The following is a 26,595-nucleotide window of genomic DNA, read 5'->3' as shown; positions in this document are numbered from 1 at the left end:
GCAAGCCTATATTTTTTTTTTTTTTTTTTTTTTAATATTATTTGGTTTCAAAAGTCTCCCTGAAAAAAAAAAAAAACCTAAAAAAACAGTGGGAGAGTAATATTGCCCTTTCAGCTTGTGTGCCAGTCTTGACTCCTGGGTGTGCCACCTCTCTCCCTCTCATTCAGTGGGCCATAGAAAGCCTATTTATTTTTTTTTTTAAATATTATTGGGTTTCTAAAGTCTCCCTGAAAAAAACAAAAAATACATAAAAAAACAGTGGGAGAGTAATATTGCCCTTTCAGCTTGTGTGCCAGTCTTGACTCCTGGGTGTGCCACCTCTCTCCCTTTCATTCAGTGGGCCATAGAAAGCCTATTTTTTTTTTTTTTTAATATTATTTGGTTTCTAATTCTCCCTGAAAAAAAAAAAAAAACCTAAAAAAACAGTGGGAGAGTAATATTGCCCTTTCAGCTTGTGTGCCAGTCTTGACTCCTGGGTGTGCCACCTCTCTCCCTCTCATTCAGTGGGCCATAGAAAGCCTATTTATTTTTTTTTTTAAATATTATTGGGTTTCTAAAGTCTCCCTGAAAAAAACAAAAAATACATAAAAAAACAGTGGGAGAGTAATATTGCCCTTTCAGCTTGTGTGCCAGTCTTGACTCCTGGGTGTGCCACCTCTCTCCCTTTCATTCAGTGGGCCATAGAAAGCCTATTTTTTTTTTTTTTTTAATATTATTTGGTTTCTAATTCTCCCTGAAAAAAAAAAAAAAACCTAAAAAAACAGTGGGAGAGTAATATTGCCCTTTCAGCTTGTGTGCCAGTCTTGACTCCTGGGTGTGCCACCTCTCTCCCTTTCATTCAGTGGGCCATAGAAAGCCTATTTTTTTTTTTTTTTTAATATTATTTGGTTTCTAATTCTCCCTGAAAAAAAAAAAAAAAACTAAAAAAACAGTGGGAGAGTAATATTGCCCTTTCAGCTTGTGTGCCAGTCTTGACTCCTGGGTGTGCCACCTCTCTCCCTCTCATTCAGTGGGCCATAGAAAGCCTATTTATTTTTTTTTTTAAATATTATTGGGTTTCTAAAGTCTCCCTGAAAAAACAAAAAATACATAAAAAAACAGTGGGAGAGTAATATTGCCCTTTCAGCTTGTGTGCCAGTCTTGACTCCTGGGTGTGCCACCTCTCTCCCTCTCATTCAGTGGGCCATAGAAAGCCTATTTATTTTTTTTTTTAAATATTATTGGGTTTCTAAAGTCTCCCTGAAAAAACAAAAAAAACCTAAAAAAACAGTGGGAGAGTAATATTGCCCTTTCAGCTTGTGTGCCAGTCTTGACTCCTGGGTGTGCCACCTCTCTCCCTCTCATTCAGTGGGCCATAGAAAGCCTATTTATTTATTTTTTTAAATATTATTGGGTTTCTAAAGTCTCCCTGAAAAAAACAAAAAATACATAAAAAAACAGTGGGAGAGTAATATTGCCCTTTCAGCTTGTGTGCCAGTCTTGACTCCTGGGTGTGCCACCTCTCTCCCTTTCATTCAGTGGGCCATAGAAAGCCTATTTTTTTTTTTTTTTTAATATTATTTGGTTTCTAATTCTCCCTGAAAAAAAAAAAAAAACCTAAAAAAACAGTGGGAGAGTAATATTGCCCTTTCAGCTTGTGTGCCAGTCTTGACTCCTGGGTGTGCCACCTCTCTCCCTCTCATTCAGTGGGCCATAGAAAGCCTATTTATTTTTTTTTTAAAATATTATTGGGTTTCTAAAGTCTCCCTGAAAAAACAAAAAATACATAAAAAAACAGTGGGAGAGTAATATTGCCCTTTCAGCTTGTGTGCCAGTCTTGACTCCTGGGTGTGCCACCTCTCTCCCTTTCATTCAGTGGGCCATAGAAAGCCTATTTATTTTTTCCGTGATTTGTGTTCTAAATTCTACCTCAACACAAAAACACTACATCAATCAGTGGGAGAAAAATATTGGCCTCAGTCAGGGCTTGTGTGCCACTGCTGTGTGTGCTATCTCTCATTCAGTGGGCTATAGCAAGCCTATTTTTTTTTTTTTTTTTTTTTTTTTAATATTATTTGGTTTCTAAAGTCTCCCTGAAAAAAAAAAAAAACCTAAAAAAACAGTGGGAGAGTAATATTGCCCTTTCAGCTTGTGTGCCAGTCTTGACTCCTGGGTGTGCCACCTCTCTCCCTCTCATTCAGTGGGCCATAGAAAGCCTATTTATTTTTTTTTTTAAATATTATTGGGTTTCTAAAGTCTCCCTGAAAAAACAAAAAATACATAAAAAAACAGTGGGAGAGTAATATTGCCCTTTCAGCTTGTGTGCCAGTCTTGACTCCTGGGTGTGCCACCTCTCTCCCTTTCATTCAGTGGGCCATAGAAAGCCTATTTTTTTTTTTTTTAATATTATTTGGTTTCTAATTCTCCCTGAAAAAAAAAAAAAAACCTAAAAAAACAGTGGGAGAGTAATATTGCCCTTTCAGCTTGTGTGCCAGTCTTGACTCCTGGGTGTGCCACCTCTCTCCCTCTCATTCAGTGGGCCATAGAAAGCCTATTTATTTATTTTTTTAAATATTATTGGGTTTCTAAAGTCTCCCTGAAAAAACAAAAAATACATAAAAAAACAGTGGGAGAGTAATATTGCCCTTTCAGCTTGTGTGCCAGTCTTGACTCCTGGGTGTGCCACCTCTCTCCCTCTCATTCAGTGGGCCATAGAAAGCCTTTTTTTTTTTTGGTTTTTTTAATATTATTTGGTTTCTAAAGTCTCCCTGAAAAAAACAAAAAAAACATAAAAAACAGTGGGAGAGTAATATTGCCCTTTCAGCTTGTGCGCCAGTCTTGACTCCTGGTTGTGCCACCTCTCTCTCTCTAATTGTGGGCCATAGAAAGCCTTTTTTTTTTTTTTTTTTAATATTATTTGGTTTCTAAAGTCTCCCTGAGAAAAAAAAATAAATAAATTAGGTGGGAGATTAATATTGACATTAGTGCTTGAGTGACAGTCCTGCGTGTGTGTCATCTCTGTGATTTTGTGCCACAGAAAACAGAGTGTGTAACATTGTGCCTGATTTTCCTTGTGGTCTCACCAACCTGTTAAGGGATATTGAAATCATACTGAAGTTATAGCTCACCGTGTAAGTTGTTTGATAGCAACAAATAAAGTTACTTTGGTTAAGATTTTAAAACAATGAGGAAGTCTGGTGCAAGAGGTCGTCGTGGGCGTTCATTGTCAGCTGGTAATGATGGTAGTGGTAGTGGAGCATCAGGTGGTCGTGGGGATAAAAATATTCCACCTAAGTCTGGAGCTGTGGAGCCAGTTTCGTCGTCAGGCTACACAAGGCCTCGAACGCTCTCTTTTCTGGGAGTAGGAAAACCGCTTTTAAAGGCGGAGCAGCAACAGCAAGTTTTGGCTTACATTGCAGACTCAGCCTCTAGCTCTTTTGCCTCCTCTTCCGAAACTGGTAAATGTAAAAGCAGCGCGTCGCTTGTGGATGTTCACGGTCAGGGACAAGTCGCTTCCTTGTCCTCCTCAGCAAAAACTACAACAAGAGAGAAGGATGCAGCAGGCGACACAACGGGTCACTCCATGGAGCTCTTTACACATACCGTCCCTGGCTTAGAAAGTGAAACATTTAACAGGCCATGCCCATTACAAGTATATTCTGACATGGAGTGCACTGATGCACAGCCACAGCCAGAGTACTATGCTGCTCCTTTGACTCAGACCACCACATTGCCCTCTCAGGGTACAGATCCACAATCAGACCCTGATGAGACTATGTTGCCCCGCCACGAACGCTATACCACCGACCGACACAGTGACACAGACGAAGTTGCACACGAGCTCGAAGAGGAGGTAATAGATGACCCAGTTATTGACCCCGATTGGCAGCCATTGGGGGAACAGGGTGCAGGCGGCAGTAGTTCAGAAGCGGAGGTGGAGGAGGGGCCGCAGCAGGCATCAACATCGCAACAGGTTCCATCTGCCGGGCCCGTATCTGGACCAAAACGCGTGTCAAAGCCAAAACCTGTTGGAGCACAGCGTTGCCATCCGGTTAAAGCTCAGTCTGCAATCCCTGAAAAGGGATCAGAGTCTAGGAAGAGTGCAGTCTGGCATTTTTTTAAACAACATCCAACTGATCAGCGCAAAGTCATCTGTCAAAAATGTTCAACTAGCTTAAGCAGAGGTCAGAATCTGAAAAGTCTAAATACTAGTTGCATGCATAGACACTTAACCACCATGCATTCTCAAGCCTGGACTAACTACCAAACGTCCCTCAAGGTTGTAGCACCCTCGGCCAATGAAGCTAGTCAGCAACGCAACATCCCTTCCGTCACTGTAAGGCCACCATTTTCCGCACCACCGGCAGTATCTGTGCAGGTTTCTTTGCCAGCCAAAAGCAGTCAGGGTCAGGGAATCACCAGTTTTGTAGGAGGAAATATTGCATGTAGGGCACCGGCGGAAACAATACCGTCTCCAACCGTCTCTCAGTCTGCCATGTCCACCGGCACACCCGAAAGTTCCACGATCTACAGCTCTCCAGTCCAGCTCACCCTACATGAGACTCTGGTTAGAAAAAGGAAGTACTTATCCTCGCATCCGCGTACACAGGGTTTTAACGCCCACATAGCTAGACTAATCTCGTTAGAGATGATGCCCTACCGGTTAGTTGAAAGCGAAGCTTTCAAAGCCCTGATGGAGTACGCTGAACCACGATACGAGCTACCCAGTCGACACTTTTTTTCCAGAAAAGCCATCCCAGCCCTGCACCAGCATGTTAAACAGCGCATCGTCCATGCACTCAGGCAATCTGTGAGTACAAAGGTGCACCTGACTACAGATGCATGGACCAGTAGGCATGGCCAGGGACGTTATGTGTCCATCACGGCACACTGGGTGAATGTGGTGGATGCAGGGTCCACAGGCGACATCAATTTAGGGACAGTTGTGCCTAGCCCACGGTCTAGGAAACAGTTGGCTGTAGGCGTTCGCACCCCCTCCTCCTCCTCCTCGTCCTCCTGCAGAAGCTACAGCTCTTCCACAGAACGCAGTCGGCCAACCACTCCATCGGCAGATGACACTGTTGCACACCAGTTGTCCCATTATGGGCCAGCTACTGCCAAGCGTCAGCAGGCTGTATTGGCTATGAAGTGTTTGGGCGACAACAGACACACCGCGGAAGTTCTGTCCGAGTTCTTGCAACAAGAAACGCAGTCGTGGCTGGGCACAGTAGATCTTGAGGCAGGCAAGGTAGTGAGTGATAACGGAAGGAATTTCATGGCTGCCATCTCCCTTTCCCAACTGAAACACATTCCTTGCCTGGCTCACACCTTAAACCTGGTGGTGCAGTGCTTATTGAAAACTTATCCTGGGTTCTCCGACCTGCTCCTCAAAGTGCGTGCACTTTGCTCACATATCCGACGTTCGCCTGTACACGCCAGCCGTATGCAGACCTATCAGCGGTCTTTGAACCTTCCCCAGCATCGCCTAATCATAGACGTTGCAACAAGGTGGAACTCAACACTGCACATGCTTCAGAGACTGTGCGAACAGAGGCGTGCTGTTATTTATTTGTGGGAGGATACACGGGCAGGCAGTAGGATGGCAGACATGGAGTTGTCAGGTGTGCAGTGGTCGAAGATACAAGACATGTGTCAAGTCCTTCAGTGTTTTGAGGAATGCACACGGCTGGTTAGTGCAGACAACGCCGTAATAAGCATGAGCATCCCCCTAATGCGTCTGCTGATGCAAAGTTTGACGCACATAAAGGAGCAGGCGTCTGCACCAGAGGAAGAGGGAAGCCTTGATGACAGTCAGCCATTGTCTGGTCAGGGCAGTGTACAGGACGAGGTAGCGGGCGAAGAGGAGGTGGAGGACGAGGAGGATGATGGGGATGAGTATATTTTTAATGCGGAAACTTTCACGGGGGCACAGGAAATTGGTTGCGTGTCACGGCCGGGTTCTGGTTTTTTGAGGGACACAAGTGACGTAGATTTGCCTGCAACTGCCCCTCAACCAATCACAACCGGAGATTTGACAAGTGGAACTTTGGCCCACATGGCGGATTATGCCTTACGTATCCTACAAAGGGACACACGCATTACGAAAATGATGAACGATGACGATTACTGGTTGGCCTGCCTCCTTGATCCACGCTATAAAGGCAAATTGCAAAATATTATGCCACATGAGAACTTGGAACTAATATTAGCAACCAAACAATCAACTCTTGTTGACCGTTTGCTTCAGGCATTCCCAGCACACAGCGCACGTGATCGTTCTCACACGAGCTCCAGGGGGCAGCAGACTAGGAGTGTTAGGGGTGCACACATCAGAAGTGGCGTTGGACAGAGGGGTTTTCTGACCAGGTTGTGGAGTGATTTTGCTATGACCGCAGACAGGACAGGTACTGCTGCATCAATTGAAAGTGACAGGAGACAACATTTGTCCAGTATGGTTACTAACTATTTTTCATCCCTTATCGATGTTCTCCCTCAACCGTCATTCCCATTTGATTACTGGGCCTCCAAATTAGACACCTGGCCAGAATTGGCAGAATATGCATTGCAGGAGCTTGCTTGCCCGGCAGCAAGTGTCCTATCAGAAAGAGTATTCAGTGCTGCAGGGTCAATATTAACCGAAAAAAGGACTCGTCTGGCTACCCAAAATGTTGACGATCTAACATTCATTAAAATGAACCACAACTGGATTTCAAAATCTTTTGCCCCACCTTGCCCGGCCGACACCTAGCTTTCCTATGAAAAGCTCTTGCCTGTGAATTACTTTTCTAATGTCTAACTTGCTGCTGCAGATTGTACAGCATACGACATGTTTACACCTCCCTAAATGGCCAAACTCCCCACACGGGGCCGTGGTATCGCGACTTGGCGCAAGCACCCGTGAGACTGCTGTTTGTCTGAAGAGGTGGGTGTGCTCGCTTTTGGTTGACGGCATTGCTACTGGGTCCCTCATAGTACAATGTAGTGTCTCTGGCGGTGGTGGTGCGCACCCAACGTCAGACACACCGTTGTAACATGAGTGGCCCTGGGGCGGTCCCGCCGGCCTCAAGAGAGTTCCCCCCTACCCCAGCTCAAACTGGGCTCTACTACGTGCAAAATTATGTCGCACAGCTCCACCAATCTTTAGTCTATTCGCTGACATCATTCAATGTCTGGCACTGACAATACAAATTTGTAGACATCTATGATGCAACTTAAAGTAGTCTGTGTCTGTGTCCTATATTGGCACCATTAAATAGTTACTGCCAAATTACTATGTCAGAAACACAGCAGATGAGCCCACCCCTGTACCTAAGTATGCCATCTTTTTTTTTGTTTTGGTTGTTTTGCGAGACATTAACATCTATTTATATTTTGGGAGTACTGGGACAGACACTCCTTGCACTACTCCTCCACTCAGCACCAAGCTGCCTGCCCGTGTATCCATGTAACCGCTGTAAAACTGCCATGAGCCTATTGTTTGTTATTTTAGGCCTTTGATAGCCTGTCTGCGGTCCCTACTCCTCCACTGACCACCAAGCTGCCTGCCCGTGTATCCATGTAACCGCTGTAAAACTGCCATGAGCCTATTGTTTGTTATTTTAGGCCTTTGAAGCCTTTCTGCGCTCCCTCCTTCCACTAGTCCTCCACTGACCAGACCACTGCTGCCCGTGTACCCCTGGAACCAATTTTAAAGTGCCTACAGCCAGCCCATTTTATTGTGTTAGGCCTTCGAAGCCTGTCTGCGGTCCCTCCTTCCACTAGGCCTCCACTGACCAGACCACTGCTGCCCGTGTACCCCTGGAACCAATTTTAAAGTGCCTACAGCCAGCCCATTTTATTGTGTTAGGCCTTCGAAGCCTGTCTGCGGTCCATACTTTAAATACTCCTCCACTCACCACCAAGCTGCCTGCCCGTGTATCCATGTAACCGCTGTAAAACTGCCATGAGCCTATTGTTTGTTATGTTAGGCCTTTGATAGCCTGTCTGCGGTCCCTACTTTAAATACTCCTCCACTCACCACCACCAAGCTGCCTGCCCGTGTATCCATGTAACCGCTGTGAAACTGCCATGAGCCTATTGTTTTTTTATGTTAGGCCTTTGATAGCCTGTCTGCGGTCCCTACTTTAAATACTCCTCCACTCACCACCACCAAGCTGCCTGCCCGTGTATCCATGTAACCGCTGTAAAACTGCCATGAGCCTATTGTTTGTTATGTTAGGCCTTTGAAGCCTTTCTGCGCTCCCTCCTTCCACTAGTCCTCCACTGACCAGACCACTGCTGCCCGTGTACCCCTGGAACCAATTTTAAAGTGCCTACAGCCAGCCCATTTTATTGTGTTAGGCCTTCGAAGCCTGTCTGCGGTCCATACTTCCACTAGTCCTCCACTGACCAGACCACTGCTGCCCGTGTACCCCTGGAACCAATTTTAAAGTGCCTACAGCCAGCCCATTTTATTGTGTTAGGCCTTCGAAGCCTGTCTGCGCTCCCTCCTTCCACTAGGCCTCCACTGACCAGACCACTGCTGCCCGTGTACCCCTGGAACCAATTTTAAAGTGCCTACAGCCAGCCCATTTTATTGTGTTAGGCCTTCGAAGCCTGTCTGCGGTCCATACTTCCACTAGTCCTCCACTGACCAGACCACTGCTGCCCGTGTACCCCTGGAACCAATTTTAAAGTGCCTACAGCCAGCCCATTTTATTGTGTTAGGCCTTCGAAGCCTGTCTGCGGTCCATACTTCCACTAGGCCTCCACTGACCAGACCACTGCTGCCCGTGTACCCCTGGAACCAATTTTAAAGTGCCTACAGCCAGCCCATTTTATTGTGTTAGGCCTTCGAAGCCTGTCTGCGGTCCATACTTCCACTAGGCCTCCACTGACCAGACCACTGCTGCCCGTGTACCCCTGGAACCAATTTTAAAGTGCCTACAGCCAGCCCATTTTATTGTGTTAGGCCTTCGAAGCCTGTCTGCGGTCCATACTTTAAATACTCCTCCACTCACCACCAAGCTGCCTGCCCGTGTATCCATGTAACCGCTGTAAAACTGCCATGAGCCTATTGTTTGTTATGTTAGGCCTTTGATAGCCTGTCTGCGGTCCTTACTTTAAATACTCCTCCACTCACCACCTAGCTGCCTGTGTATCCATGTAACCGATGTAAAACTGCCATGACTGCCTACTGTTTGTTATTTTAGGCCTTTGATAGCCTGTCTGCGGCCCCTACTTGCAATACTCCTCCACTGACCACAATGCTGCCTGGAGTGCCTGCCTGTGTATCCATGTAACCGATGTAAAACTGCCATGACTGCCTACTGTTTGTTATTTTAGGCCTTTGATAGCCTGTCTGCGGCCCCTACTTGCAATACTCCTCCACTGAGCACAATGCTGCCTGGAGTGCCTGCCTGTGTATCCATGTAACCGATGTAAAACTGCCATGACTGCCTACTGTTTGTTATTTTAGGCCTTTGATAGCCTGTCTGCAGCCCCTACTTGCAATACTCCTCCACTGACCACACCAATGCTGCCCGTGTACCCCTGGAACCTATTTAAAAGTTCATAGAGCCTAGTTATATATTTTATTTACTATTAATAAGGCCATGATGGACTACGCTGTACCACGCTACAAGCTAACCAGTCGACACTTCTTTTGCGAGAAAAGCCATCCCAACCCTCCACCAGCATGTAGAAGACCGCATTGTCCATGCACTCTGGCAATCTGTGAGTACAAAGGTGCACCTGACAACAGACGCATGGACCTGTAGGCATGGCCACGGAAGATTACGTGTCCATTACGGCGCAATGGGTTAATGTGGTGGATGCATGGTCCACAGGGGACAGCCTACTAAGTCTGTCTGCAGTCCCTAATTCAAATTGTCCTCCACTGTCTAAATCGGAACTTCCACCTTCTGGCTTTCGGCCTATAGTATCAGAAATTAAACTGCATTTGGCCTTCAACTTTGGTTAGGGCCTACTAACGGCTTCTGCCCCTCCCTGGTGTTGCCCTCAACTAAATAAAGCTGAGCTTCAACCTTCCGGCTCTCATTATGTGGTTTTAAAAAAAAAAATGGTGGTTAGGGCCTACTAACGGCTTCTGCCCCTCCCTGGTGTTGTCCTCAACTAAATAAAGCTGAGCTTCAACCTTCCGGCTCTCATTATGTGGTTTTAAAAAAAAAAAAAATGGTGGTTAGGGCCTACTAACGGCTTCTGCCCCTCCCTGGTGTTGTCCTCAACTAAATAAAGCTGAGCTTCAACCTTCCGGCTCTCATTAAGTGGTTTTAAAAAAAAAATGGTGGTTAGGGCCTACTAACGGCTTCTGCCCCTCCCTGGTGTTGTCCTCAACTAAATAAAGCTGAGCTTCAACCTTCCGGCTCTCATTATGTGGTTTTAAAAAAAAAATGGTGGTTAGGGCCTACTAACGGCTTCTGCCCCTCCCTGGTGTTGCCCTCAACTAAATAAAGCTGAGCTTCAACCTTCCGGCTCTCATTATGTGGTTTTAAAAAAAAAATGGTGGTTAGGGCCTACTAACGGCTTCTGCCCCTCCCTGGTGTTGCCCTCAACTAAATAAAGCTGAGCTTCAACCTTCCGGCTCTCATTATGTGGTTTTAAAAAAAAAAAAAATGGTGGTTAGGGCCTACTAACGGCTTCTGCCCCTCCCTGGTGTTGTCCTCAACTAAATAAAGCTGAGCTTCAACCTTCCGGCTCTCATTAAGTGGTTTTAAAAAAAAAATGGTGGTTAGGGCCTACTAACGGCTTCTGCCCCTCCCTGGTGTTGTCCTCAACTAAATAAAGCTGAGCTTCAACCTTCCGGCTCTCATTATGTGGTTTTAAAAAAAAAAAAAATGGTGGTTAGGGCCTACTAACGGCTTCTGCCCCTCCCTGGTGTTGTCCTCAACTAAATAAAGCTGAGCTTCAACCTTCCGGCTCTCATTATGTGGTTTTAAAAAAAAAAATGGTGGTTAGGGCCTACTAACGGCTTCTGCCCCTCCCTGGTGTTGTCCTCAACTAAATAAAGCTGAGCTTCAACCTTCCGGCTCTCATTATGTGGTTTTAAAAAAAAAAAAAATGGTGGTTAGGGCCTACTAACGGCTTCTGCCCCTCCCTGGTGTTGTCCTCAACTAAATAAAGCTGAGCTTCAACCTTCCGGCTCTCATTAAGTGGTTTTAAAAAAAAAATGGTGGTTAGGGCCTACTAACGGCTTCTGCCCCTCCCTGGTGTTGTCCTCAACTAAATAAAGCTGAGCTTCAACCTTCCGGCTCTCATTATGTGGTTTTAAAAAAAAAATGGTGGTTAGGGCCTACTAACGGCTTCTGCCCCTCCCTGGTGTTGTCCTCAACTAAATAAAGCTGAGCTTCAACCTTCCGGCTCTCATTAAGTGGTTTTAAAAAAAAAAAAAATGGTGGTTAGGGCCTACTAACGGCTTCTGCCCCTCCCTGGTGTTGCCCTCAACTAAATAAAGCTGAGCTTCAACCTTCTGCTCCAAATTACCATTTTAAAAAATGCAATAGGCTTTTCCGGCCTACTAAAGGTGTCTGCCCCTCCCTGGTGTTGTCCTCAACTGAACAAAGCTGAGCTTCCACATTCTGGCTTTCGCCCTATACTATCAGATATTAAACTGCATTTGGCCTACTAGTGTGGTTAGGCCCTTGAAACAGTGTCTGCTGCTCTTGGGTTTGCTACTCCACTGAACAAAGCAATGCCGCCTGTTTAGTCCTGTTACCAATTTTGAACTGCATGTAGCCTACTTTATTCTTTGGCCCTATATCCGTTTCCTCCTCATCCTGCCCATTGCCCAGCCACTGCTAAATGAGTCTGCTGGTACATTGACCTAGACCACTACATTCCCCTTGTACTCTACACAGCCAGAATCTGTCCCTGCTGAAAGTAAGGTTCCCCTTCCCGCATGTTATACCACCTTACACAGGGACAAAGAGGAAGGTGCAGATGAAAGTGCAGGTTCCTTCATCAGGTGGGGGGGCATACTCGTTGGCGACGTCACTGGCACAGGGCCCCTCAGAGTACGCAAAAGTGTCGCTGCTGGTGGGAGGCGCCCCCGCCATGCAAACACACCGCCGTACTTTGAGGGGCCCTGTGCCAGTGGCAATGCGAACGAGTGGGCCCCCCCTGCTTGCTCAGGATCACAGCACTTGCAACTTTTAAATACTTACCTTTCCCTGCAACACCGCCGTGACGTAGTCCGCATTTCCTGGGCCCACGAAAAACTTGAGCCAGCCCTACTCCCCCCACAACTTTCCCCCAATTCCCTATGCCCAACTATTATTATACAGTTAATTAAGATTGGCAAGCTTCAGAAACAAGAATGGATGTTTTTGGCATTAAAATGGGCACTGTAGGTGTTTTCCTGGCCTCCACTCACTGCCGACTATGCTTCCCCATTGACTTGCATTGGGTTTCGTGTTTCGGTCGATCCCCGACTTTTAGCGATAATCGGCCGACTGCACTCGACTCGACTCTGGACAAAATCGGGTTTCCCAAAACCCTACTCGATCTTAAAAAAATGAAAGTCGCTCAACCCTAGGCTGTTGTGTCACATCCTAAATTCTTCAGAATTTTTCCTTGCCCTTTCTTCCAAGTTCTACAACTCGGCTTTATTAACTTGAATTGGGCTGAGTTACAGTTCTCAGCGCAACATCTCTACTGTACCCACCTCTCAGCCCCAGAGACCCCCACCAATCGACAAGTGATGGTGTAGTCCAGCAATATGTCATCACTTGTCAAGACTGTAAAACCCCATTAAGGATTTTTACTGCTACCCTTATAACACCGCAGTAGTGCAGAGCATACAAAGAGTCTCCCTTCTGTTAATGCCGTCTGAATGAATATATTACAAAAGCAGCCTCCATTGTAAGCTAATGTGGCAGGCAGTTCATTCTCCTAACAATTACTTTCATGCCAATGCTGCGCTCACATCAGTAATCTGCTGTATTACATGCTGTGTTCATTGCTTTTATTGAAATTCTTTCAAATACAGTAGCTATTCCATACGGCTAATATATATACATATATATATATTAAATATACGTAAATATCTATTTACATATATATGTATGTATGTATATGTATATATATAAAATAATTCTCTATATATTGTATATATATATATATATTGTACTCTGTATATATATTGTATCGATATATATAATATATATATATATATATATATATATGGAGGTCCCATTTATAGCATATGTTTTCTTCTATTTTATAGACAATAGATAGAGTCCATATCTATGTCTTACACCAATAGTTTACTGACTGTATATAAATGATGTAAATATACGGATGACTGAGTGAATCTGGATTCTCCGGAATGTACAGATTTTCCTCAAATCGTCACTGTAGGAGAGACAGATCCCTGGAAACTTTCTATACAGGAAAGGAAATGGTTACAAGAATATCTTAATGAGGACAGGAGCCAGAAGTCCACAGGGCTGTGATGAATTTTAACACCGTCTTTACCGACGGGAATAAAAATGGCAAATTAAAATTCTCTTCCCCCCCGCTGCGAATCATTAACCTCGTTCTTCGATCCCACAGTCTTGTGTCGATGATGAGACATTTCATTTCTTCTTTATGTGATTGAGTTTGCTTGGCTAGCTGGCTAAGTGATGGCAAAGCGTTCCCTGGGGGTTCTGCAAAGGAAAGGGTTAAAGTGGCATTTTTCATCCGCACATCCTCCCCAACACATGCTTTTCCCAGTCTTACAGGGCTTTGGATTTTTAACTCTATTATCACCAGAGTTTGTAGCTTCAAAGGAATTAGTGATGGAGAATTGAAATCTGATCGTGGGGTGGGGTGTCTGCGAAGGGCTCAACTATATTACTACATTAACCCTATGGACATGGATGTGGGATGTCTTCTGGGGGCACAACTAATATATTATATTAACCCTATGGACATGGATGTGGGATGTCTTCTGGGGGCACAACTAATATATTATATTAACCCTATGGACATGGATGTGGGATGTCTTCTAGGGGCACAACTAATATATTAACCCTATGGACATGGATGTGGGATGTCTTCTAGGGGCACAACTAATATATTATATTCACCCTATAGACATGGATGTGGGATGTCTTCTGGGGGCACAACTAATATATTATATTAACCCTATGGACATGGATGTGGGATGTCTTCTGGGGGCACAACTAATATATTATATTCACCCTATAGACATGGATGTGGGATGTCTTCTGGGGGCACAACTAATATATTATATTAACCCTTTAGACATGGATGTGGGATGTCTTCTAGGGGCACAACTAATATATTATATTCACCCTATGGACATGGATGTGGGATGTCTTCTAGGGGCACAACTAATATATTATATTCACCCTATAGACATGGATGTGGGATGTCTTCTGGGGGCACAACTGTATTACAACATTAACCCTATAGACATGGATGTGGGATGTCTTCTAGGGGCACAACTATACTACTTTATTAACCCTATAGACCTGGCTGTGAGATTCTGCAGCGGGTCACCTAGCAGGGAGAAGAGATGGAGAAGCAGCCTAGGGAAGAAGGTGGCTGAGTGCTTGTCAGGCTGATGGAGGAGGTGAGAGGAGGGGCAGAGGCTGCCTGTGGGATGTCCCCAGCTCTGGAATGCAGGCTATGAATAAGCACTTGTATTCAGCCTGGAAATACAGAGAGACACACACAGAGAAAGAGCCCAGTGTGACTGCTGCAGCTGAGCGAGGATCTGTGTGCCAGTGAGCAGAGCCCAGCACTTCCAGAGGAGGAGGAGGAGGAGGACTGCCACCTTCCAGCCCTGCCACCTTCCAGCCCTGCCACCTTCCAGCCCGGCTTCTTCCCACTGACTGACTGGAGGATTGCACCTAGCACAGGGAATACGCCTCTGTCTCTTCTCTGATGGGATCTGTGCCCTGGAAGGATCTGTCCCAATGGAAGTCACCTAGAGCAGCGGTGCTGGCGCCGGCGGAGCTGCTCTCCCGCACAGGGGGTGTCCCGGGATTGTGAGGAGCTGCAGGGTGAGGGCTCAGCGGCGGAGGAGGAGCAGCAGGCAGGAGGGAGGGCGGGGAGGCTGCTGCTGCTGCTACTGCTGTCTGTCTGCTGAGGGGGAGCAGGAGCTGGCGGGCACATGGCTGCTTCCTTTGTCCTGCTGCAGCTGCTGTGATTCTCCTCTGTGGGTAGCATTAACCCTTGGACGCGCGGTGCCGCCAGCACCCGGGATCTGTTACTTTAGCTCTGTCCATCCATATACACGCGGCGCCCGCCTCCTGCCCTGGATGTCTGGATATATCTTCAATGGCTGCGAGGGATCCTGCTCCCGTGGATTATTACTGCCAGGGTGAAATCGCGCATTGTTTGTGTGGAGAGCGAGTCTGAAGTCCGCTCTGGAGCCAAGTGTGTGGATGCGACCCCTCTCCAGGTACCTCTCCTCAGCCGGTGCCATACACCGTGCACCATACACTGTGCGCAGCCTGTCATTGTCATGTTGGCTTGTTATTGTTTACCTCAGGATGGGGGCTGGTGGCACCACTGAGCCCACAGGACTGCTGGGGCAACTAGTCCATCATCCTGGGGCTGGTGGTATCACCTTGGCATGGCACCACTGGGCTTACTGGGCAGCTGGGGCAACTAGTCCATCATCCTGGGGCTGGTGGTATCACCTTGGCATGGCACCACTGGGCTTACTGGGCTGCAGGGGCAACTAGTCCATCATCCTGGGGCTTGTGGTATCACCTTGGCATGGCACCACTGGGCTTACTGGGCAGCTGGGGCAACTAGTCCATCATCCTGGGGCTTGTGGTATCACCTTGGCATGGCACCACTGGGCTTACTGGGCAGCAGGGGCAACTAGTCCATTATCCTGGGGCTGGTGGTATCACCTTGGCATGGCACCACTGGGCTTACTAGGCAGCAGGGGCAACTAGTCCATGATCCTGGGGCTGGTGGTATCACCTTGGCATGGCACTAGTGGGCTTACTGGGCAGCAGGGGCAACTAGTTCATTATCCTGGGGCTGGTGGCACCACCTTGGCACAGCACCAGTGGGCTTACAGGGCTGCTGGGGCAACTAGTCCATGATCCTGGGGCTGGTGGCACCATCTTGGCATGGCACCAGTGGGCTTACAGGGCTGCTGGGGCAACTAATCAATGATCCTGGGGCTGGTGGCACCACCTTGGCACAGCACCAGTGGGCTTACAGGGCTGCTGGGGCAACTAGTCCATGATCCTGGGGCTGGTGGCACCATCTTGGCATGGCACCAGTGGGCTTACAGGGCTGCTGGGGCAACTAATCAATGATCCTGGGGCTGGTGGCACCACCTTGGCATGACACCACTGAAATTACAGGGCAGCGAGTTCCTTTGCTGGAAGAATAAGTGACAGTCCATGATCCTGGGGCTGGTGGCTCCACCTTGGCATGGCACCACTGGGTAGCAGCAGGGGCAACTAGTGACTGGAATGTGAGAGTAGTGACAGTCCATTATCCTGGGAGCTGGCCAGGGAAGAAAGCATGGAGTCAGCCTATTTGTGTATCCGAGGGTGGGTGCAAACATTTCTACATGCACAAAACAGTGGACAGAAATGACCCTCACCATGGAACAATGGTGCCAGCACCAGCTCCAGATGTGGCTTCTTGGCCAAGTGGTTACAATATGGATTGTCTTTTTATTACTATTTATTTAGCTCATTCTTTACTTCTGTATGTTATTTCAGTCTTTCCTTGCCACGTCTTTTTGTGTATTTTCATTGTAGCCTACTTCCCGGAATACAATATGCTGGAAAGATTGCTTTGATCTGGGTCCCAACTGGGCAGGGAAGGTAGACTGTAGCTAAGGAGCCAGGCAGCTGCCCCCGGTATCCCTGACTGCCCTCCATAGCATCTCCCACTCCCCTGCCCTGAGCCAGCTATTTATACCAGGACAAGCCCTCTCCTTCCCCTGACAATGCCATGGGAGACCAGGCTTTTACTATACTGTAAAATTCAACATATATATCTATGTGTATATATAGCAGCCCGACTCTGTGGGCACTATTGGTATGCTTTACCCTAAAACTGCCAGCTTATTGTACACCGTTACCTAACAAAGAAAATTAATTGCTGTAATTTGATGACATCATAATGATTGACATTGCACTGGACTTCCAAACTATGAAGATCCGCGTCCGTAATACCATGCATATTCATGTAAATATACATTTTTATATATTTTGTAGCTATATATATATATATATATATATATATATATATATATATATAGTCAGTGTTTGATATTATGTACCTGCCAGCTATCAGGACAGGGAAAAGTGTAGTGATATACGAGTATACAAGCCGTCTCCCCGTTGATGTGTTTATGTAGCGAGTTAGAAAGGATAACGCAGAAAGCGCTTTCCATTCATTATTTGTCACAGTTAAAATGATCATCTATTTTTTCCGCTGAAAACTCCTTATTACGGCCGTGATGAAAAGTTCTAGAGGAACAATAGTGAATAAAATGAGGTTACCCTATTCCCTGATTGTGTTATGAAGTCTCATTTTGGCTGTTCGAATTTGAGATTGTCAATGCAGTCATTAATATCATCTGACAGCAGAAGAATAGTCACAATCAGTTCAACAACCGTGATTTGCATGGGCTGGAGATTCAGAGACGAGAGCTCGATGTGGATAAAAATTAAAATATCCAAGAACCTTTTTTTTTCATTTTTGTTGGTTGTTTTTAAAATATTAGTTGTGACATAGCAGAATGAAAATATGTATTTCAAGAGCTAAAGATTATTGCCGATGGTGGATATAGAATGGACAATTTTGTGTCACTGAATAGAATAAATGAAATGGTTTAAGCGACATTTTGAATTAATATATGATGTAATATTTCAACATGGGTCATGTAAAAAAACAAATACGGTCCATATTTTTAATTAATAGGAATGCAAGGTAATATTTTTTTCTCTATGAATTCTGTAAGTGGCGCCTGTAGCATATAATTAACCATAAATGAAACTAAAAAAATTAAATAATGTTGGCATTGCATAGCTCGTTAAGAACGTGCGCTAATTTAGGTCCCTTTGTGTCTTGTGTTTTTCTTTTTGTCAAGAAAAATGTAAATGGTCGATTCTGTTTCAAGTTTATTTTGTGTTTAATAATAACCAGGATAAATAAATAAATAAACTCAGTAATTTAAAAGAAGGGTTTTCTGGGTGAGCTATACACTTTCCCGATATGACTTTTTCTTTAAAATCCTCGACCTAAATCTATCTATCTATCTATCTATCTATCTATCTATCTATCTATCTATCTATCTATCTATCTATCTATCTATCTATGCATGTATGTTGGCTTTTATCTTTCTATTTTTTTATTATTATTTTGTATTATTTATGCAAGCCGGATTATTATAGACATCCCAGCTATGCAGTATGTAGAATGAGTTCAGTATCTTGAGTATTTCCATGATGCTGTCACTTATCATAAAATAACAGCATTATGTATCCAGTCTTGCTATTATGAATACTTAGTTTGTATCAATGTGAATGTGACTTTTTTTTTTTTTTTTTTATTAGCAAACAACATAAAACTGTGCTAATCTTGGCAAGAAATCTATGTACACAAATTGACCACCTCAAATATTTGCTTGGCCCTTTGGAAGCTATTTATTAAATCATCTTGAAAATTCTGTATGGCTGCATAGTGATGGTTCTTTGTATAGGCATCTTCATAGGTGATATAGAGTCTATTGATTGTGGAATAAGAAAAAAAATGTTATTCCTAATATTCTGGTTACAATAGATCTGCTGCATTTTAGGGCTTCATTTGTGTAGTATCCATATGTAAGAATTCTTCCTCTCTTGCTCTTCTTTCCTTTGGTCCAGGCTCATCTTGGCCGGCAGTACTGTGCACATGGTTTTCAGCACCTTGTTGGCAGCCTTTAGGCTGCACTGTTTGTGCTCAGGTCATTGACCTTTGACCTTCAGGAGATCAGAGCCCGTCAATACCGCTGATGATGTCGGCCATCATTTGCAATTGTGAAAGGATCTTTTTTGCAACATATTTCGTCTTCTAAAGATCAATATTTGTTTCCAACCTCTGTTTGCTTCATTGATACACATAAATTAGCAATTATCAAACCCGCAAACACAAGGGACATTTTATATGGATGTATTCCTGATAAATAGCCTGTAAACAAATGTCGTATAAAAGACTTGTCTAATGTATTATCAATAGCTCACTATTTTACTGTCCCAGCAAAAAAGTTATTTTTTTCTAAAAACATCTGTTATCTTAAGATACAGGACTGCCAAATGAATTCTATAGATAACATAAAATAAAACACATTTTAATCATTATATATATATATATATATATATATATATATATATATATATATATTCTATATTGTATTATCTATATCTATACATACTATATACGGTATATATACACTTGCCAGTATTCGCATGTCATGTATCACTTGCAATATCTTGTCTTATGCTTCTAGAAATGGGTATAGACAGTTTGCTAGTATAAATGTATTTATAAGATCAGACTCATGCTCAGTAGTAACTGGCAACTGGCATAACCACTGTAGGTTCAGAAACATCCCAGTGTATCAAGAATGTGCTGAGCCTAGAGACAGAGTGATTAAAAATAATGTGACTATGAAACCACAACACCACTGCACTACTTGAGCTGTATCACTTTTGGTAACACAGCAAATCAAGAAAGTGCATGAGGCTGGAAACAACATCATTTGGCCTAGGTAAAAAAAAATAAATGCTTTATGAAATATGTAGCTAAATACCACCATCTAGTGGAAACTTGTTTGCTATTGCAACTTCATATTTTTCATGCCCTCACTGTTCCACCAAATCTATGTATATCTTTGTGTAAGATTATATATATATATATATATAATATATATACATATTTATGTGTACATATATATAAATATGAACGTGTATGTATATATCTATATATCTATATATATATATCTATATATATATCTATATATATATATATATATATATATATATATATATAGTGTTAAGTTTCAATAATCTTCACATTGTTGACTGTTGATAATATTATAAAGGCTGTAATATGTCAGAGACCAATTCTATTTTATATTTCAGGTTTCAGATGCCAGTTCTGAAAAATTCTTCAGTGCCGTCCCAAATAATGGTAAGTCTAATTTTTTATCATTACACATATTCCTTATCCTCAGTTACTATTAAAATATGTCTGAGCTGGAATGCTTATTAATTGCGAAGATGACGTATTCCTATTTTGTAGGGTATTAGTGCGGAAATCTTAACCATAAAGAATGTTGTACAAGGAGTCGTTTTTAGTAAAAAAGCAGATTATGGTGTAAGGATTGCACTTCATGTAATATGTTCCCACTAATCTGATATTATTGTTAATTGATGGAGTTGGGTTCAAAACCTTTGGATTGGAATTTGGGAGGATGATCAATCCCAAGAATCTAATTTTCCCTACAGAATTGGCTGCATTATAGTAAGCGGCAAATTACGGTGTAATGAAAAAAACTCTCCGAAGAATGCGATAGTGAAAAGATCTATGCGTGCTACATGTAAGATCACCAAAGCAAACACAAATTGAAATGTTTCGAATTTTTTTTTTCTAGCTTATCGTTTTGTAAAAAAATGAAATGTAGATGTTTATGGATTTCGATGTAGTTTCCACCATAGATGACATTGTAACCATGGGGCAATTTTAGCGTTTCCCAGTCTATTCACTGCTGGGAACTGATCCCCATGTAAAGAATATCAGGGCCAGCTTCTATAATAATTGCAGAATGTAATATGGTTGATTTCTGTACAATTACAGCACTGATTGATTAGTAAATGTAGACTTGTGAGCACCAGGCCGGTAGAAAAGGAGGTGGCCCAGTCAATCTCCATTCCTACCTGGTAGTTTGTTTCTGGGGTGAAGAGCCCACTTCACCAAGAATGAGGCATGATTGATGAAGAAGATCCCTTGTTCCTTTGCCCTCTGTTCTTTCTTCTTTCCACCACATTTCCCATATTTCTGCTTGTGTTTACTTACAGGGTCTGATTTGTGGCATCTATTTGGTTTTGAATAAGCGTCCTTGACAGCGAGACTTTCTTCTGTTGTGATTTAGTTCCCTTGAAAGGATTAAAGCCTCTTTGTGTAGTCTAAAATCAACATCAGCTCTTCCAGGCTTTGCTTGGGAATCCATACACAAATAGGCTTTTTAGTGGATGGTAGATTATTCTTTTGGCCTCTATTTCCATCAAAATGGACCCATTCTTCTCCCTGCTGGGTTCCCCCCTTCTTGCCATATGCTAATTCATGCTGGTACTCTCAATCAAGCTAGGGCTCAATACATAACCCAGGTGCTGAGAAAACTAGACTGACTGGTATTTTATTTTTTTTTTTGCAGGGTTAGAGTAAAAAGGCTTAAGGGGAGTCTCTTTGTTGTTTTTTGGGGGGATTAGTTCTCTAAACATCAAGTATAACACAACTTGAAAGATCTTCTGTTCTTGGCTAATGTCAATAAGAGCAAAACAGGTGCAAGACCTCTGCGGCGTATGTGTGCGAGTCTAGTACCGCTTTGGCCGCTGTATGTTTAGCAGTTGGGTGGATAGGTGGCTGACAAGGCTGTCAAGAAGCTGTCAGTTTGACGAACATCATGTTTCAATTCTTAAACAAAACAGGTTCGCCTGTGTTTAAAAGTCAGGGCTCCTTTACGCATTATGTAGTGTTACTTGCCAAGAGCAAAGAAACGCTGAAAGGAAGGTCAATTTTCTCCTCTCTGAACCATATCTGTATTCTTAAAAGCCCCAATTCACACAGCAGTCTTGATTGTACAAGGTTTGTAAATGGGATTTAGACATCGATATCCAATTAGGACAATACATTATGTATGATTAATGAGATTTCCTAGATTAGCAGTTTAACTCTCTTTAATCCCAGCGAATCTGTAGACTAGATAATTGCTGTATCAGCATTTCTCAACTTCTTCTCCTTGTGTAGAACAATCCATGTGGTGTAAACATCCACGGTGACAATGTCTTTAATACTAGGAGCAATGAAAGAATCATTGCATTTAATTAATTGGTGATTAGATTTTGATAATTGGTTACATGATTATTGCGTGGTACTTACTTGGCTCAATTGATGAATGTGAATTGAAACATTGATGTATGGATTGGTAGATTTTAGAAGTTAGCTGTAGATGTTTTCTTTAAATATTTGATTAGTGATTAATAAAATATATTGTGTATGGCTAACGTAAAGTGTGCACTGGTATCTAGGGTGCATATTTTGTAAAATCTTACGTTTTTGTTGTACCGAAAAATGTTTGTTGCAAACAGCAGAATAAAGTAAGATATTTTTTTTTTCTTAAATACCAGATATCATTTCCATTTTACATTGATCAGTAAGCTTAATCCAGGATCAGATCAGGTGAATTCTATATGAAAATATATCGCATTTTGTAAGCTTTTATTATTTATATTACCAACAACATAGATGGTGAACAATTGAATGTATATTCTGAATAATGTTGCACGGGTTGGAGAAAAAATAGTAAAAGGTTTACGTGTCTGTTCTTCGTGTAGGAATTCTTTATATCTGGGTTTCTGGAGACACGTGATTGTGCAGTTGTAAAGAACAAGGTTTCTGATCTGCAGGGTCTGTTATTGTAACGTGAATGGTCATGCTGTCACAGATTGACATTTGTGTTTGACGCCATGTCTGTTTTGTGTATGATGAAAATAGGTAGTTTTTAGTAGTCGGAAGAGCTTTCAAACCACTAGTCTCAAGGGGCTACCAATGCTCCTTGCAAAATGTCTTACAGGCGATGATCCCTGGGAAATCGCATGCAAATTAGCTCAATTATAGAGGAAAGAGAATGTTTCTGCAGTTATGAATAGTAAATTGTGACTTGTAAGCAGGATTGAAATTGTTAGATAATGATCAGATAACCCTTCTCCACCATTGGCAGTGGTAGTTGACAAAGATCATGAGTTGAAAATGCGTTCCCTTTTTATTATTATTTTTTTTATTAACCCCTTTCTGCCAGCTGATAGAATAGTACGTCAGCTGGCAGAACCCCCGAGGTGGGCTCCGGCGGTGAGCCCACCTCAAAGCCGCGACATGTCTGCTGTTTTGTACAGCTGACATGTGCGCGCAATGAGCGCGAGCGGAATCGCGATCCGCCCGTGCCCATTAACTAGTTAAATGCCGCTGTCAAACGCTGACAGCGGCATTTAACTAGTGCTCCCGGCCGCGCGGCCGGAAGTGCTCGCACCGCTGACCCCTGTCACATGATCGGGGGTCATCGGTGCATTGCCATAACAACCAGAGGTCTCCTTGAGACCTCTATGGTTGTTGATGGCCGATTGCTTTGAGCGCCACCCTGTGGTTCAAAGCAACCCTGCATTTCTGCTACATAGAGGTGATCTGTGCTTCACCTCTATGTAGCAGAGGCGATCGTGTAGTGCATGCTTCTAGCCTCCTATGGCTAGCATGCCAAAATAAAAAAAAAGTGTTTAAAAATATTAAAAAAAAATATATATATAAAAGTTCAAATCACCCCCCTTTCGCCCCAATCAAAATAAAAGAATGAAAAAAAAAATCAAACCTACACATATTTGGTATTTCAGAATCGCCCGATCTATCAATAATAACAAAGGATTAACCTGATCGCTAAATGGCGTAGCAAGAAAAATAAATATTTGCATTAAAATGCAATAACGGGCGATCAAAAGAACATATCTGAACCAAAATGGTATCATTAAAAATGCCAGCTTGGCATGCAAAAAATAAGCCCTCACCCGACCCCAGGTCACGAAAATTGGAGACGCTACGGGTATCGGAAAATGGCGCAATTTTTATTTTTTTTTTAGCAAACTTGGGAATTTTTTTTTACCACTTAGATAAAAGAGATCCTAGACATGTTTGGTGTCTATGAACTAATGACCTGGAGAATCATAATGACAGGTCAGATTTAGCATTTAGTGAACCTAGCAAAAAAGCCAAACAAAAAACAAGTGTGAGATTGCACTTTTTTTGCAATTCCACAGCACTTGGAATTTTTTTCCCGTTTTCTAGTACATGACATGCTAAAACCAATGATGTTGTTGAAAAGTGCAACTTGTCCCGCAAAAAACAAGCCCTCACATGGCCATATTGACGGAAAAAATAAAAAGTTATGGCTCTATTAAGGAGGGGAACGAAAAACGAGAACGAAAAAACGAAAAAAGCTCCGGGGTGAAGGGGTTAAATATTGATATTATCAATGGGTGGGTAGTTGCGTTCCCGTGTGGTTGGTGGGCACGTCAAAACAACGCATCAGCATACATCCACATACATCCGCATATCCTGCATACCCAATGTTAAAGATAGGTACGCAGGACGCATGCGGAAGTGGGCAGGGCTTAGCGGAGGATGTACCCAGCCCTCCGCAAAGCCCCGGAATGCTAATGTGAACTTTGCCTAACACACGATCACTGCACCTAATATTAAACTCACCATCTGCCTTCTACAGCCCTTCCTGGCTCCACTCCGGTACTGTGCTGTCATCTTGTGACCGCAACTTCTGACTGGCCGGAAGTAACAGTCCCAAGCTCTCAATGTATATTTATGAGAGCTAGAACGAGGTCTCATAGACTTGCATTGAAAAGTGACCTCTGATTCACTGCAGCAAACACTGGCGCAATCCGGTAGGTCACAAACTATTGGAGACCGACCAAAGCTGCGCTGATAAAAGATGAAGATGGCGGCTGCTTAGGATGAAAGTAGGGGCCGGGAACTTAGACGAATAGCACTACTCCAGCTCTGCAATAAAAAAAATCAATGGAGTGGTGCCTTAATGACGGCCTACCTTCCCTTAAGGTACCGTCACATTAAGCGACGCTGCAGCGATAGCGACAGCGATGCCGATCGCTGCAGCGTCGCTGTTTGGTCGCTGGAGAGCTGTCACACAGACCGCTCTCCAGCGACCAACGATGCCGAGGTCCCCGGGTAACCAGGGTAAGCATCGGGTTGCTAAGCGCAGGGCCGCGCTTAGTAACCCGATGTTTACCCTGGTTACCAGCGTAAAAGTTAAAAAAACAAACAGCACATACTCACCAGCGCGTCCCCCAGCCTCTGCTTCCTGACACTGACTGAGCTCCGGCCCTAACAGCACAGCGGTGACGTCACCGCTGTGCTTTCACTTTCAGTTTAGGGCCGGCGCTCAGTCAGTGTCAGGAAGCAGAGGCTGGGGGACGCGCTGGTGAGTATGTGCTGTTTGTTTTTTTAACTTTTACGCTGGTAACCAGGGTAAACATCGGGTTACTAAGCGCGGCCCTGCGCTTAGTAACCCGATGTTTACCCTGGTTACCAGTGTAAAATATCGCTGGTATCCTTGCTTTTGCTGTCAAACACGGCGATACACGGCGACCTAGCGACCAAATAAAGTGCAGACCTTCTAGCAGCGACCAGCAATTTCACAGCGGGATCCAGATCGCTGCTGCGTGTCAAATACAGCGATATCGCTATCCAGGTCGCTGCAACGTCACGGATCGCTGGCGATATCGCCTAGTGTGACGGTACCTTTAATGCAAGATCCAACATGCCTAATCCTTTCTCCACCATTTTGTCATACACATTAGATCATCAACCATTCAAGTAGTAAGTGGGTTCCGCCAACTGAAGTGTAATATTTATGATACTTTTGAAGGACATCATACACATAAGACAAAATATTTGTTGATTGGTCAACGAAAGGCAGAAAAGAAATCATGGGAGACTACGTCAGCCGTGTTGCATGTTTTCAGCCAGTGTTGCAGCCAGTAGGGTTGAGCGAAACGGGTCGATCATTTTCAAAAGTCGCCGACTTTTGGCTAAGTCGGCGTCTCATGAAACCCGATCCGACCCCTGTGCTTGTCGGCCATGCGGTACGCGACTTTCGCGCCAAAGTCGCGTTTCAATGACGCGAAAAGCGCCATTTCTCAGCCAATGAAGGTGAACGCAGAGTGTGGGCAGCGTGATGACATAGATCCTGGTCCCCACCATCTTAGAGAAGGGCATTGCAGTGATTGGCTTGCTGTCTGCGGCGTCACAGGGGCTATAAAGGGGCGTTCCCGCCGACCGCCATCTTACTGCTGCTGATCTGAGCTTAGGGACAGGTTGCTGCCGCTTCATCAGAAGCAGGGAGAGCGTTAGGCAGGGTCCACTAACCACCAAACCGCTTGTGCTGCAGCGATTTCCACTGTCCAACACCACCTTCGGTGTGCAGGAACAGTGGAAGCTATTTTTTTTTTTTTTTCCCCTCAGCGCTGTAGCTCATTGGGCTGCCCTAGAAGGCTCCGTGATAGCTGTATTGCTGTGTGTACGCCACTGTGGAAACCAACTGCTTTTTTCAAAGCACATATCCTCTTGTTCCTTCCTTTCTGCACAGCTATCTTTTTTGTTTGTCCACACTTTTTATTTAATTTGTGCATCAGTCCACTCCTATTGCTGCCTGCCATACCTGGCTTACATTACTGCAGGGAGATAGTAATTGTAGGACAGTTTTTTTTTTTTTTTTGTTTTTTTTTTGTGGGAGATTAAGATTGGCATTTCTGCTACAGTGCCATCCCTGTGTGTGCCATCTCTCACTGA

The 26,595-nt window shown here is 44.0% G+C and overlaps 1 protein-coding gene across 6 annotated transcripts in view; it reads left to right on the top strand.

Annotated features, from left to right (window-relative positions):
- AUTS2 (activator of transcription and developmental regulator AUTS2) overlaps positions 1-26,595 on the top strand; it is a 1,864,151-nt gene that overhangs the window by 1,706,151 nt on the left and 131,405 nt on the right. For all 6 annotated transcript variants that reach the window (XM_077296436.1, XM_077296434.1, XM_077296433.1 and 3 more), the window contains one exon: positions 20,094-20,142. In XM_077296436.1, the coding sequence (XP_077152551.1) occupies positions 20,094-20,142 (49 nt within the window). The remainder of the gene's footprint in view (positions 1-20,093; positions 20,143-26,595) is intronic.

The sequence above is a fragment of the Ranitomeya variabilis genome, chromosome 3 (genome assembly GCF_051348905.1).
Source record: "Ranitomeya variabilis isolate aRanVar5 chromosome 3, aRanVar5.hap1, whole genome shotgun sequence".
NCBI lineage: Eukaryota > Metazoa > Chordata > Amphibia > Anura > Dendrobatidae > Ranitomeya > Ranitomeya variabilis.
This window is presented reverse-complemented; position numbering and strand designations above follow the sequence as displayed.